The sequence below is a fragment of the Tenrec ecaudatus genome, chromosome 6 (genome assembly GCF_050624435.1).
Source record: "Tenrec ecaudatus isolate mTenEca1 chromosome 6, mTenEca1.hap1, whole genome shotgun sequence".
NCBI lineage: Eukaryota > Metazoa > Chordata > Mammalia > Afrosoricida > Tenrecidae > Tenrec > Tenrec ecaudatus.
Window position 1 is genome coordinate 165389512 of NC_134535.1, and position 16215 is coordinate 165405726.

General features: G+C 39.7%; 1 protein-coding gene across 1 annotated transcript in view; it reads left to right on the forward strand.

Moving 5' to 3' along the window:
• The window catches only part of MALRD1 (MAM and LDL receptor class A domain containing 1), an 836583-nt gene that overhangs the window by 105720 nt on the left and 714648 nt on the right, over positions 1–16215 (forward strand). Inside the window, exons 9-10 of the mRNA XM_075553413.1 lie at positions 11563–11655; positions 15326–15533. Of these exons, the coding sequence (XP_075409528.1) occupies positions 11563–11655; positions 15326–15533 (301 nt within the window). The remainder of the gene's footprint in view (positions 1–11562; positions 11656–15325; positions 15534–16215) is intronic.

A 16215-nucleotide genomic window follows, 5' to 3' on the forward strand; every position in this document is an offset into this window, starting at 1 on the left:
AAAAATACTTTTATTGGGGGCTCTTACATCTCTTATCACAATCCATACATTCCTTCAATGTGTCAAGCACATTTACACATAGGCTGCCATGATCATTTTCAAAGCATTCTCTTCCCACTTGAGCCCCTGATATCAGCTCCCCATTTCATCCCCCTCCCTCCCCGCCTGCCCTCTGTTCTCCATCACTCCTCACATACTTTTCCATTATTCATCCCCCTGGGAGGGGGTTCTAGACTGAACCTTGTGATCGATTCCCCCTTTCTCCCCCCACCCTGCCCTAATCCTCCTGGTATCTCTACTCTCTTTGGTGGCCCTTTGGGGGGTTTATCTATCCTCGATTTCCTGTATTTGGGGCTCTTATCTGTAACAGTGTGTATGCTCTGGTCTAATCTGATTTGTAAGGTAGAATTGAGGTCATGATAGTGGGGTAAAGGAAGCACCAAAGAACTAGAGGAAAGTTGTGTGTTTCATCAGTGCGATACTGCACCCTGACTGACTCATCTCTTCCCTTTGACCCCTCTGTAATGGGATGTCCAATTGTCTACAGATGAGCATTGGGTCTCCACTCCATAAGGCAATGAATTATTAATTAAACCCAGAGGCATGAATCACTTGAGGTAAAAGATAAAATTACATGTCATAAAAGTGATAGAGCGAAAGTTGTGGTGGTATCAATGGTAGATAAAACCAATTCAGTCCCTTCTCTGCCTGGTTTTAACCTAATCTCTTCTCCACACATGAGGGAACACACGAGGCATTTTGAATATTTCTATCATGATGAAGAATTCAGTGAAAGCATAGAAGTCCCCCCCCAGAAATGGAAAATACTCGGCAGTAATTTCAAGAGTTCTGACTGATGACAAAGGCCGGCAAAGGGATCGAAGTTAGAATCCTTTGCTGACTGCTTTGAATCAATCCAATTTAAACTTCCACACAGCAGTTTATATCTAGCTATATGTATACATACATATAGAAAATTTCAACAAAGATGGGTCTAGCGCTTCTTCTTCTTGGGTTCCCCTAACCTCTTTCCAACAGCATTTTCATTTATTCTATTTCATGTTCCTGAAATGTGAAGCACCCTGAGAATTCATCCTCAAATGTTTGAGTCCTGATTGCTAAGCCACTTGAAAATTCAACACAAGTTCTCTGTCCCCGTTCAAGTCTTCCATATTATCATTTGTGATTCCTTTTGTGACATTTCTATCATGTCCCAAAGCCTTTTTCTATTTCCTCTTCTGCAGGATATGCACAAAGTTCACCAGCATGAAGTTAGGCCCATGCTTTCAGTTGATAACCTAATAAATTTGCCTTTGTGACTCAGGCTAGGCATGCTTTCTGACCATCTGTGGCTGCTTTATAAGTTTTGTAACAGTTTTGCAATAGCACCTGGGAGCCTCTCTGTCTTAAAATCATTTTGATATATTTTATTTGATTTATGAAGGGGCTGGGATGGTGCAGGGAAATAGATCCCTGTCCTTTCTGTGGTACTTTAAACTTGCAAATACATGGAAGCAAACCAACCTTAGGATAAATTTTAAAGGGATATATTGTATGATTAATGTCTCAGTAGTCTCTCAGGTATTGTCACCTGTAGCATGTAAATCAAGTCATGTGAGCCTCCAGGCAATTTGCAGCATTATATATTTTCCAATTTCCTTCTTGAACAAAGGTGAGTTTAAAAATTTTTTTAAATTATTCTCAAGCTATAGTTCAAGATGCTTTAAAATGTAGCCTCGAGTAGTGATTTTCACATGGCAGGTAATCAATGAATGCTCATGAAATGTTGAATGGATTATGTTAGTGAATTTAAATAATTTTTTGTCATACATGTTCTTCTACCCCAAATTGCTTTAATCTCACCTCAACAACAGGGAGGCATTTTAGAAGTTTAAATCCGGTGACTGACAATGAGCAGTATCATTCTATGGTGGCTTTGAAGATTGCATAGGCTGAGGACTAGAAAAAATTAGCTCCAGTTACCACAGCACATAATAAAAATTGGCTTGCCAAGATCTAAGGCATTCATCAGAACCACTTAGAGGTATATCTTAGTGTGTCCTCTCATATTTAGCTTGGCAGTTTACTAAGCATTGTAAAAAAAATCTTATGTTGGTGGTTTTCATTGAGAATATATGTAATGGAACATGCAGCGATTCCACAATTTCTACGTGTCCAGTAAAATGACATTGCAGATATTCTTCCAGCCGGGCAACCTTTCTCACCTCCAGTAACTGAAACTCATGGCCCACTAAGTTGCGTGAAAGTATTTTTTTCCCATTGCTGTTGTAAATCTCATGCACGTAAATCTTAAAAGGTACCATGCTCAAGGTAAGCGTACTTGTTAAGTTAAACTATTGTTTTGCTTTAAAAACAGTTCATGAACTATTTTTACTTAGATGCTTCAAGAATATCTCAGGGCAATATCAGAAGTTGGCTCAGCCCCAAATGCTCCAGAAAAATATCTCCATTTCTTGAAAACTTGAAACTGTGTTCTACAATTTTCCCCTTTTGATCAGGAGCTTTCTGGAGTGTCTTTGCTAACATGTTTAGTAATGGTAGCCAAAGACCATCCAGTTCTGGCTTGATGACTGAGGGGCAATTGTCCGTGGAGACAATTAGGCACACATTCTAGTTTCTCCTCTTATTCTTGAAACTCCTTCCTCTGTTGCACCAGGCAAATATAGATCCATTGTTTCACCTGGAATTTTGCAAGATATTTTCTTTTTGACACTCAAATTGCTGTGCTTAAGGTTTTGGTCAGTAATTTGGCATCAAGGTCTATATGTAAGAGATGAGTGTGATATTTATCAAAACCTAAGAAGAGCTTCAAAACAAGTACTTAAAGATTGGCTCTTCTTGAACTTCATTACTTACATGTACCATGGATAGAATGCTGTCTTCTTTGTAAAGAATTTACATTGTACATTCACAAGCCCGTCGGAAATAAATGGAAATAATGCTAAATCATGTTTGTTTGTTTGTTTGTTTGTTTTATTTCTAGAGGAGAGTAGAACTTGAGAAGTTACCCCAAAAAAACCCCACAAACCACACAGGCAGGAAACAGGCTGTGAAAGAAAATGTTCACTCTTTACAATCAGCTTCAATATATAGCAGTTTTGCATGTATCCATTCAGTTATTTTTTACTTCTTGTCGGGGAGTGTTTCCATGACAATGGACCACGGATGATGGGTGCTCAAGTGCTAGTGCCTTCTACAGTGGACTGGCCACCTTACTCATACCTGCCATCCTTTCATGTCTTGTGAATTCGTCCTCATTTTGAAATGTGTGAATCAACCCAACTCAATAAATTCTTCATCACTAACACCTTCAAGTTCAGAATACACAACATTTAAATCGTGGAAAAGACAGTGAGCCTTTGCTTGCATAAAAGTAGGCTAAATAGGACTTTATGCACCTGCTCTGAGTCACCTATGAATACAACATTTTTTTTCTTTTTTACTTCAGTCCTTGGCATCACCTCCTCTTTTGTTGCTTCCTCCAAGATCCACTCATCCTCGTGACACCTTGATAAATTATAAATGATTCTCATGTTCATAACTGTCCACTGTCTGCCCTCACTCACGTTTCTGTTGTTCATCCCCCTGGGGGGAGGGGCGGTTGTATACATCAATTATTGTGTTAGGTTCCCCTTTTCTCTCTGCCCCCCCCCCCCCCGTACTATCCCCCAATTCTTCTGGTATTACTACTCCCATTACTGTTCCTGAAGGGTTTATCTGTGCTGGAATTTATAGCTGAGAGCTCTTGTCTGTACCAATGTACATGCTCTGGTCTAGCTGGATTTGTTAGGGACAACTGGGGTCATGATAATGGGGGTTGGTGTGTGTGTGTGGGGGGGGAATTAAAGAACTACAGGAGAGTTGTATGTTTCGTCAATACCACTCTGCACCTTAGCTGCCTCATCCCTTCCTTGTGAGCCTTCTGTAAGAGGATGTCCAATTGTCTACAGATGGGCTTTGGGTCTCCACTTCAACCCTCCTCATTCACATCAATATGATTATTTGTCTTTGATCTTCTGATACAACTTAAAATGCAACAGGAATAGGGCTCATTCATAACCTTTCTTTTCTTTTTCTTTTTTTACCCATAACATAAAAGTTGATTATTTTCACCATTTTAGAAGGTGCAATTGAGTGAGCCTTGCCTTTTTATCCGGAGTGTGATTCCTCTTTGGAGGTGATAATGAGCCAAACCGTAGTGTGTGGTGCTGAGATCGCAGCAATATTGTTTGCCAAGCCACTTACTGTTTAAAAAGTTTCAACTTTGGAACCTTTTAGTTTAAACTTAAAGTTTAAACTTAAGCTACTCAATGAACTTCAACTCTTCTTCCTTGAGGCCTTGTCACCTAGGATCTAGTCTTTTATCAATATTTTATAAGAAGAAAAAATAGGGCAGGAAATAAAATGATCTTCTATGATAGGAGATTTTTAAAAGCCATCAAGTTCTCGCTGAAGAAAGGCCTTTACCAAAGTATACAGTCTCACCCAAGGATACACTCGAAGAGTAACCAAACCCCAAAATACAAAAAACTGGAAGTTGACCCTTTTCTTTCTTTGCTCGGAAGGCGGAAAATAAGCTGAGTCTACCAAGATATCTAAGAATAGACGTTTGTCTTTAAAGAACAAAGAATGAATGATCCTGGTCCATGGAAGCTGTTTTTTTTTCCTTTTTAGGTAATTGATTGATGGATGATGATAGAACATTAGAACATTACTTAAATGGTCCCTCTGAGCCAGGGTTTGACTTCTTGTACCACCTGTTGAAAGTCACTAGAGAAGAGTCTGAGAATACGGATAGACATAACATAAAAATGAATTTCTTTTAGCCTGGGCAGATTTTATTTGCCTTTTCATTCCTCTATTGTCTGACAGAAAAATGCAGTGAATGACTCTGAAGCTGAGTCAGTCTAACAATGTTAGTGTGTGAAAAGACATTCTGTTTGGAAGGTACTCTCCTCACTTTTAAAGGAAATGCAAGTGTATTCCTTGGGCAGAACAGAGGGGATCCATTAGTCCATGTGAAAAGCAGCACAATGGCTCTAAATTATTCCCTTTAAAAGTTAGTGGAGGGTGTGATGAATGCCACTTCACAAAAAGTGTGACTAAAAGCATCTATGAGAGGTGTAAGTGGTTTAATGCTAAGTAACTGACTTTGAGTAGGAAAGAATTGGGAGGGGGATTCGTAGGATGTATCAACTTTTTATAACTCCAATTACTCCTGATAAGACTGGAAAACAATTTACGGACAATACATCCCCGTCATCTGCTTCAGTGTCTTGTGGGAGTCTTGACGCTAGGCATGAATAAGGAACGAAGTAGAGTGAATTTTAGTGGGTTTAGATGATCTTCTAGAATATTTAGGACCTGTAAATTTGGAAGGAAAAGGACTAAGATGAAAATAGATTTCGTTTTAGAAAATATTGGATGTGAAAGACATAAGCAAAGCTGAATAAGAAGATAAATGCTTATGAGAGTCTATGTCACGGGTAATTTGAATTAGAATGAGGTACCAGAGCGTACTGACTCTGAGGTCCTTTGAGAAGGAAGGCACAGCGGAATTCAGAGCTTAACCACACAGAGCTTCATCTGCGACATCTTTATTACTCTCTCCACAGTTTTACTCTGTTAATTCATGAAAAGGAAATACATTCTATAGCTTAATATCACTTACAGTTTTGTGCCTCACTTACCAGATAGATATCAAATTCATTTGACTAAGATGTAAAGAAAATGGAGTAATATTATATGGCATAAAAGCATGATCATAAATAACAGTATGTCAGTCTCTTAAAGCAAAATTTTGGAACGTATTATAGAATATTTTTCCTATACTATGTAGTAACAGAGCTTGGAATATATTTTTCATCTTGAAAAATGATCACCACATAGATGCAGGTCATGATGCATAATCTAGAAAACATTAAAACATTTTATTTTGATGGAATGACTGGGAAAGTCAAATAACAGAACTATAATCTCTTGAAAATTAACTGTGTTCTTTGAATGAATTCTCCCCTAGGAAAGAAAATTATGTAAGGATAAGTAAAAAGATATTGCTTCAGAGTCATACACACTATTATAAAAACAAAACTATCTACAAATGAAGTAAGAGTTCCTTGACATAGCCTCTATCTAGTTCTGTAACCTTCAGACGTTTCCAACTTCTAACCCTTCCCTGAAGAATTTTGTGCGTTTAGATTTGCACCACGGCTGTTTTGCAAATCCTTGCGGGACACAAATTGTGTTCCTTTTAAATGTTGTTTGAATTTGGAGACCAAAACGAAGGAACAGGATTGGGCCTGTGGGGTGAATTGGTACAAATCCAACTGAAATTCTTGCTATGCACTAATAATGAGCAGGTGCTTGCAGTGATGGAAACACAAATTCTCCCATGCAGCCTTCTTGGCCTTTTGTCAACACGGTAACTCTCATTTTCCTTCAAACTTCTAATAGGAAGCCATTGTGATCATCCTATGTCCTGCAGCGAAATCTTTCAAGATTACCAATTTTGAATAAAAGCAAACAAAACAAAAGCAGTCACGATAATGTTCTAATCTAAACTCTGCCTTGTTGAACTGGCCCAGCCTTGGGAGCCAGTTTGATTGGACATTTTTTTAACTAGTACAACATTTTTTCTGGGAAATAAATCTCCAAGTTATCTCTTATGATGAATCACATACATAATGTGCCACATAGTCATATCCATGCTGTCACATTAACCATTGCTTGTTGGGCCCTGCTGGTATGTGGTAACATATATAATGTTGGTGTGGTTGGTGCTGTTTGGTCCTATTGAGTAGGTACTGACTCATGGCAACCCTGTGCACACCAGCACACAACACTGCCGGGGCCTCTGCCATCTCACTCTTGCTCCTGTGCTTGAGCCCATTCTGTAGCCGAGATGGTGATCCATTTCGTTCAGGGCCTTCTGCTTTTTCACTGCTCCTCTGACTGAGGATGATGTCCTTCTCTGGAGACTGGTCTCTCCTGACACCATGTCCGAAGTATGTAAGGTGAACTTTCACCATCCTGGCCTCCGATTCAGAGCAACCTTACAGGGCAGAGTGGAAGCCCTCTGGCCGCACCCCTTTTAAGACAGATTGGTTTGCACCTTCAATATTCTTCTTCAGCACCACGATCCAAATGCATCAGTTCTCTCCAGTCTTCTTTCAATGTCCAACTTTCACATAGATATGAGGCAACTGAAAATATCATGGTTTGGGTCAGACACACCTTAGTCCTCAAAGTAACCTCCTTGCATTTCAATATTCTAACGAGGTATTTTTGTGTGTGTTTGATTTTTTAAAAAATTAATTGGGATTTAATACATGCATCATATCATTCCGTAGTTCAGTCACATCAAGTAGAATTGTACAATTGCTACTACAGTTTCCAGACATTCTTTTTCTACATGGATTCCATGACATCATCTCCCTTTTACTTCCTGTACCCCTCACTATAGACCCTCCCCCCTTTCCGAAACCCTGATTCTACTTTCTGTCCCTGTAAGTTCATGCATCCTGGATTTCATGTACTGAAAAATGGAAAAGCATAGAATATAACTTCAATAAGGTGACCCCCAAGGACATAGCACCTCTGAGATACACCCTCATATGAATAGCCAGAAACCAAACCAAACAATACAAACCAAAAATACATAAAATTTTGGAAACCTGATCAGGTCCAAACTGCATCATAAGCGGTAATTTACTGACAAAGTTTGAAGTTCAAGTAAGATTTATGCCTTTGGCCTTCTATACTCATTTCTCCCAAGCACTTGGACAAATGGCCCCTTTCCTCCCATCCCTCGGTTTTAGATAGAGGGAGTTCTCTGGAGGCGTTTTCCTACATAGTTTCATATTTGATTTTAGGCTCCCACCGACAGCATTGCCTTCTGCACATCATATCCTCACAATGTACGCCCTGACGCTAGTTCTTCCTTCTATTTGGATTATATGATTTACAGTCCTTCAATGACTGATGATGGTGTGCTTCTTCCATGTGGACTTAGTTGACATCTCACTTAGATGTCTGCTTGTCTGGAGACAAGACTTTAAGATCCCAGAGGCTATTTTGTCTGGTGTCTGGGCACCATCTAAATTCTTTGCCACATTTTGCTATAGCAAAATGTTCCATAATTGAGGATTAATATGGAGCAGGGCCATGATGTAAGAACTAATCGTTCTTAAGTTGGAGCTAAGATTTAGTGTGAGCCCCAATTTTTCCATTTGTTTTGCTGTTACTTGGGAGTCGATACCTACCAGGAGGTACCCCCGCCCCAAGAAAAATATTCAGCTAGGCAGAGCTTTCGTAGTATGCATTTTCCTGTTAAAGGAGCAGCCAGCAACTCTCTCTGAATTAGTGTATCCAGTGGTGTCACCTGGGAAGGTTCTCTCTGGCCACAGCAAATTTTTTCATAGAAGCAGTTTTACTAGATCTCGTTTTTGGTGATGGCTGGTTCAAGAGAACAGTGTGAGGCTGTGAAATTTTGTTTCCTGCTGGGGGAAAATGCCACCGAAACTCTTGCGATGGTGAACACAGTTTACAAGGACAGCGCTATGGTAAAACTCGAGTGAATGAGCGGTCTTCTTTCAAAAAAGGTGAGATAGCGATTGATGACAAACCTCGTTCTGGACATCCATCAACTTCATGAATGGATGAAAATGCTGACCATATTCATGCACTTGTGCTTGAAGACTGCTGAAGGGCCATTTGTAGAAGTTTCCTGGACTATCTTGGAGCTTGATTTTGAGAATGAGCAGGCTCGCTACAAAATTTGTGCCTTAGGTTCTGACCGATCAGGAAAGAGTGTCTAGTGAAAACATGTCATGTTTTGAAAGAACCGCCCTGAAGCGACCCAGACTTTTCCCCCCAAGTTCATTACTGGTGATGAGACATGGTGCTATCCTTATGACCCCAGAAAGAAACATCAATCAAGCCAGTGACACCATGCTCACCTCACCCACGCAGAAGCTCATCAAAATCAAAGGCATGCTCATTTGATTTTTGATGTGAGGGGGATAGTGCATTTGAAGTTCATTACACAGTTAATTAAGCTTTCTATTTAGAGGTTCTGAAAAGACTGCATAACAGTGTGTGACAAAAAAGGCCTAATATATTGTAGATGGAGGACTAGTATTGCCACCAAGACAATGCACCTACTCACACAGCCATCTCAGTGCACCTGTCTTTGGCAAAAACAGCCTGGCCCTTTAGCCCCACCCACCTTACTTACCTGACCTTGTTTGTGGCAACTGCTTTCTGTTTTCACAAATGCAGAGGGACATGAAAAGACAGCAGTTTGAGGACATGGAAGAGGTGAAGAAAATTGAGGGAGGTGCTGTCAGCCATCCAAACAGATGAGTTTTTAAAGTGTTTCCAAGAATGGAATTGCTGATTTGGCAAATGTATTCAGTGTAATTGAAAGTACTTTGAAGGTGATAAGGTTGTTTTGTAAATAAATTAAAGTACATGGTATTTTGGGAGGAATTTTGTCTTTGGGGTCCTCCCCCATATGTCATATCATTCCATAGCTCAGTCATGTCAAACAGAATTGTATGATGGCTTCCTTAATCAGTCTCTAAACATACTTTTCCTTCCTGGACTGCTTTAGATCATCCACCTATAATCTCTCCCACCTCCTTGGTACTCCTCACCCCCAAAACCCTTATTCTAATTGATGTCCATATATAAGCTCATCAGTCTTGGGTTTCCTATACCAAAAAAGAGGGAAAAAAATAACACAACTTCAAGAGGGTTACCCCCAACGGCATAGCACCTCTGGGATACACCCTAATATGAGCACCCGGAAACAAAATAAAACAGAATGCTCATCACAGGATTGCTGGAACAGTGTGTATCTTACTGTAAGATACAGGGCACTGCTGTAGCAAGACCTTTTTTGGTCAGCAAACCAACAGTACACCGCTCTTGGTACTGCTCTGGGGACAGCTGTCTTCTCCTTCCTCAGACACTATGTATTTTCTAGATTAAGTCCTCAGGTTCCAGTTCACCCAGGGGAATTCCCATCACAGATTCAGCCTTTGGAGCATGATACGTTCCCCAAAGATCCAGGATCCAGCGTCTCAGTGTTCCATAGCACCTGGCCTGGGTTCCTCAGAGACCCCCAGATGCCCAAGTTCAATGTTGCCCACCCTCTGCATACCGCCAAAGGCACTCTCTACCCAGTGTCCCCCAAAACATCCTCAGTCACTCCTCCCTCCCACCAAGAGACCTGCACCTGTGTTCTTCCAAATGTGACCTTTCCCTCTCTCCTCTCCTGTGCTTCCCCTCCCAACAGTAAGCCTCATCCCTCAGACAGGGCCACCTCCCTCTCTGAGGAACCTCACTACAGATCCACATGGCAGTCACTTAGCAGACAGCAAACCCCCACCCCAAAGGCACCCTACCAGACTAAGAACAGTGTGTTCATTAAAAAGCATGTGTACAGCTGTTCATTGATCTTGGGGACATATTTAAATACATTTCATTTTGAATAAACTCATGCCTGTATGACTGTCACCCCCAAAGCAATACTTTTTGACTTACATAGGTAACTATATATTTATGTATATATATATGAAATTATGGAAGAAATGCATTATTTTTATATTTGTATTAGATGTTTGTCTGCCCTATGTTACCAAGTATCATGCCAATAATGCAAAGTCCAATAATTTAAATGGGACTAACCTTTAGATTGTATGAGTTAGAATTCAACTTTTTAATTTTATAAAATGTACTACTTAATTTCAAGGTTTTGTCCTGTTCTCCACTTATTAAAATATAAGCTATTTTATTATGTACACATGCATGATTTTCTTACTTTTCCTTTTGAAAATATTACACAGCTTTGCAATCCATGCCAACAATCATCTAGATTTCCAAGCACTTAGTATGGTTAGCTGTCTTCTGCTGTATTCATTCACTATCTTGGAAACCATCTAGTGTTGCTATGAGTTTGAATCGATTAGGTGACCACAGATTTGGCGTGGATTTTGGATGAAGACTTATGGTGTAGTGGTTGTGTTAGGCTGTGATTCCCATGGTTGGCAGTTTGAAACCACCAACACCTCCGAGGGAGAAAGACTGGGCTTTCTACTCCAGTGAACAGTAACCATCTCAGAAATTCACAAGGGGTCAAGATGAGTCAGCACTGACAGCCCCTCGCCTCATCTCCCAATTGGCAGTGAGTGTTGTTTTATTTTTCATTTTATCACGCAGGGATTTCTGGTGGTGCGATGGTTCAGTGGTAGGCTGCTAGTGACAGGTAAAGAGTGTAAACACACCGCTGTTCTTTGAGAAAAATGTGGCAGTTGGCTTGATGAAGGTTTTTAGCCTGGGCACAGTGTAGATGAGCTTTACACTGCCCTATTGGGTTGCTCTGAGATAGAATTAACTCTACAGCAATAGGTTTGGTGTTTTGGTTTATTTTAAAAAGGTAAGGTAATCACTACTAAAATATACTTAAGCAAACACATATGTAGTAAAGGTAAAAGTAGAATTTGGGGAATGAGTAATATCTTTTTCTTCCTATTAAAGGGAGAAGAAATGCTTTGGACATACAACATGACAACTCATGGCAAATGGGTCAAAGAAGATTTATTAATTCCCAACAACATGAAGACATTTGAGGTATAAAAGATAAATAGAAACATTTTTTTTAAATCATAAGTTCACCAGCCTGTGTGATCATGAGGTGCCGAAGGGATCAGTTATCAGGCATCAGAGAACAAAAAATCATATCATTGTGTGCTCACCTCCATGATATGATCACTGAAGACAAATGGGTGCATAAGCAAATGTGGTAAAGAAAGCTGATGGTGACTGGCTATCAAAATATATAGTGTCTGGGGTCTTAAAGGCTTGAAGGTAAACAAGCGGCCATCTAGCTCAGAAGCAACCAAGCCCACATGGAAGAAGCACACCAGCCTGTGCGATCATGAGGTGTTGAAGGGATCAGGTATCAGGCATCATCAGAACAAAAAATCATATCATAGTGAATGAGGAGGGGAGTGCGGAGTGGAGACTCAAAGCCCATTTGTCGGCCATTGGACATCCCCTTATAGAAAAGTCTCAGGGAGGAGATGAGCCAGTCATGGTGCAGTTCAGCAACAATGAAACATACAACTTTCCTCTAGTTCCTAAATATTTCCTCCTCCTCAACTATCACGACCCGAATAGTACCTTACAAATATGACTAGACCAGAGGATATCCACTGGTACAGATAGGAACCAGAAACAAAGGGAACCCAGGGCAGATGATCCCTTCAGGACCAGTGGTGCGAATGGCGATACTGGGAGGGTGGAGGGAAGGTGGGTTGGAAAGGAGGAACCGATTACAAGGATCTACATGTGACCTCCTCCCTAGGGGATGGATAACAGAAAAGTGGGTGTTGGGAGACATTGGACAGGGCAATATATGACAAAAGAATAATTTATAAATTATCAAGGGTTCATGAGGGAGTGGGGGGCAGGGAGGGAGGGGAAAAATGAGGAGCTGATGCCAGGGGCTTAAGTGGAGTACACATGTGCTTTACACAATTGATATATGTATGGATTTTGATAAGAATTGTGTAAGTCCCTAATAAAATGATTTTTTAAAATCATATTTAAGTTTTCGCTCTACAGTAGTGAAATTGTCACTCATGTTAAATACATTTTCATTGGGGATATAGATTTGTAGAATGCGGAGAGCATTCACTGCTCTCTTTTCATTGTACCTGGCTCTTCTCCGGCCGGATTTCATCATTGTGAAGGAACCAGTCCGTGACTGTGCTTTTTTAAAGCCCGTGCCTCTCCACTGAAAGAGAGAGGAGGCTGGCAACTCCTGGAAAGGGCTACACTCTCAGAAACCCACAGGGGCAGTTCTACGCTGTCCTATAGAATCACTATGAGTTAGAACTGTCTCCATGGCTGTGAAGTTTAGTTGTTTTGTTTTTTATTCCCAATGAACGCTCTACCTCGAATATCCCATTCAACTTCAAGTTCACTGGGAAGCCGATTTTATCAGGAAACAGATACATATTTGATTATTATTGAAAATCAGCAGGTTATATGAAAATATAATTCAGTTTAATAACAAGTGGGTAATCTTGCAAACCCAGAGATACATCTGAAATATGCTTCCTCAACAAAATATATATAACTTTGTAATTTTGTGATGAACTTGTATGTAGAATAAGAGATAGAGAGAGATGTTAGAGCATAAGTAATAAAAATAATGAGACAGCATTTATCGCTATGAAGCAAATGTCATTTTTTAAAAATCCTTTTCATGTTTTCAAAAAAATCAATTTATTTGGGGCTCGTATCATGATCTATACATCCATACATTGTGTCAAGCACATTTGTACATTTGTTTCCCTCATCTTTCTCAAAAAATTTGCTTTCTGCTTGAGCCCTTGGTATCAGCTCCTCCTTTCCCCCCTCCCTCCCCACCACTTTCCCTCATGAGCCTTTGATAATTTATAAATTATTATTATTATTTTGTCATGACCAATGGTGAGAGTGGCGATATCGGGAGGGTGGAGGGAAGGTGGGGTAGAAAGGGGGAACCGATTACAAGGATCTACATATAACCTCTTCCCTGGGGACGGACAACAGAAAAGTGGGTGAAGGGAGACGTTGCACAATGTAAGACAAATTTCATTATTTTATTGTAATACAGCTTCCATGTCTTTTCACAAGTGTTAGAAAGGATAATCCAAAAGATCCTGAGCAGACATTTAGAATCCCATTTACTACAGGGATTGGAATTCCTGGAAAATGGCATCCTTACAGAGTCTCAGTAAAGCTACAGGTTTATAGCAAAGCCTGAGTTCACATCAAGGAGCCATTTTGCTCTTTATGTAATCTGGTATCTATCTTTACAACTTTTGAAAAATGGACTAAACCATTGGAGTGTCCTTTGTCGTAAATGAAGGATTACTTTGTTATTTGACCTAAAGGTAAAATCAGAATACAATGTGAAAAACCAGTAAATAAATTTGGAAGCTATTCTAGGTTTCCAAGCCTAGAGTAATAAGCTTTTCAATGGTGGCCAAGTTTTGGATTAAAGTTTAACTCATAAATCTTGAACCCTAAACTGATGTTTCTGCTTATTTGATGACTTGAAACTATACAAACATAGGTTCAATTATATATATATATATATAGGTGATAGTAATGACTGGAACATACCCTGCTTTACAAAGACTGTTTTATTATTGTACATTATTTAAAATTTAATTTTAATTTGGAGACCACTATTAACTCTAATTGAAAATACTTAAATAAATACATATTATCTATATTTAAATATATATATGTTCAGAATATTCAAATTGAAAATACTAAAACAAGTCAGTCTAAATTTCCCATATCTTATTTACAATATAATAGAACTTTTGGTAATCACCGGAATAGCCGTATCTGTTTTAACACGGTAGCCTTTAGCCTTGTGTGACTATTAATCTTTCTAAATGTGTTTACTAAGAAATTGAACTTTAATTTTATTCTAAATTGAAATAACCCTGACTGAACAATGGGTACTACAATATGCAAGAGATAATTAGTTGTTTGTCATTCTATTTGTCAGCTATTTATACTACTTTTTTATCCTTGGTGCTAAATATTTTTGCATCTAGTAATACCTCACAGGACCCTAAGACTTTGAGTATCTGTGTTTTTTGAGTAGAATTGTATAGTTGGTGCACTTACTAATAGTTACACCTTCCTTTTGACTGGAGAGAATGATGACTCTATTCTGTAGCTGGCCCTTAATTGATCCCAGAAATGACTCTTTTTTCGGTTAAATTTAATATATATTTTATAATACTTGTTATTTTAGAATTTGTCCTATATTGTGCCATTTTCAATTGGCCTGAGTTTTTCCCATCATGCATTCCAATATTAGCTTCGGTTAGACAGAAATACTCAGATGAAGTTTATATAAATATATAAATTAGTAAAAATATGCTTCTTTTATTTTTGAAAATTGAAGGAAGAGCTACCAAAATGATGACCGCAGAACAAGTTTGCATTCAGGGAGCTGGTAGAGGGTCAAGCTGATGCTGTTATTTCTTGTGATGGTTCGTGGTTTTTCAGATGGTTATTATAGTTAATTTCCCCAGGACCCTTCTCATACTGGGTCAGGACTGTCAGGTGTTTGCAGTTGCATTTGATTGTTCTTCAGAGAAAGCAGTCATTTTCTTAATTTTTTAAATATTCAATCATACTTCTTCAGGGTTTTTAATATAAAGATGCTATATTAAGCCTGCACAATGTTTACTTCTCCCTCCTTCCCCCCCCCCCCCCCCCGAAGGTTAGTTTTGAAGGGACTCTTTTGAGCCACAGAGCTTTCGTTGGTCTTGATGGGCTGTGGGTCCATGCCTGTGCACAGGCCCGGCCCGGCCAACCCTGCTCTGCTGACGACTTCCCTTGTGCTACTGGCCAGTGCGTCGCCCCGGAGCTAGTGTGCGATGCGCAGCAGGACTGCCCTGACGGGAGCGACGAGGACCCAGCAACGTGCTGTAAGTGAATTAACGCTTTAGGCCTCCGTAGAGAGCTGTCGGCTCTGTGTTTACATGCTCAGATCCATGACTTTCATCGGGTTCCTGATGTCTTTGCTTTGAACAATGCTAAAGATAATGGATTTTAAATAACTTCTCGCTCTGAAGCGATTGACATTTCTCTTCTGGAGTATGGATGTTAATTTAATGTTTCTTGTCAAGTTGCTAAAATAAGTGAAACTTCCCCCATTTGTTAAATGGATAGTTGTGAGTGATGGAGCAGTGTGTGTGCGTGTGTGTGTATGTGTGTGTGTGTGTGTGTGTGTGTGTGTGTGTGTGTGTGTGTTTTCATATGTTCAGAACAGAGGAAAACATTACGGCTTGCTAACCATGATTAGGAATCACTTCAAGAGTAATGAGTGGCACTACGGTAACCTTCCTAAATGCTGAGTATTTCTCTCTTAACTCAGTTTCCCTGGAAATGAGGAGAGGTGCTATTGACCTCCAGGTCATGCATGATGACCATAGAAATCATTCCGGCGACTGCTGGAATTCATGCATGGACCAAAAGCGCCACGGAACACTTTCCTGTCAGGATTATCATGAAGTCTCTGATAGGAGTGACAGGAAATGATCTCATTACTATTCAAACCTAATTATCTTAAAGAGAAAACACCATTTAATTTATAATGATCATGATGGG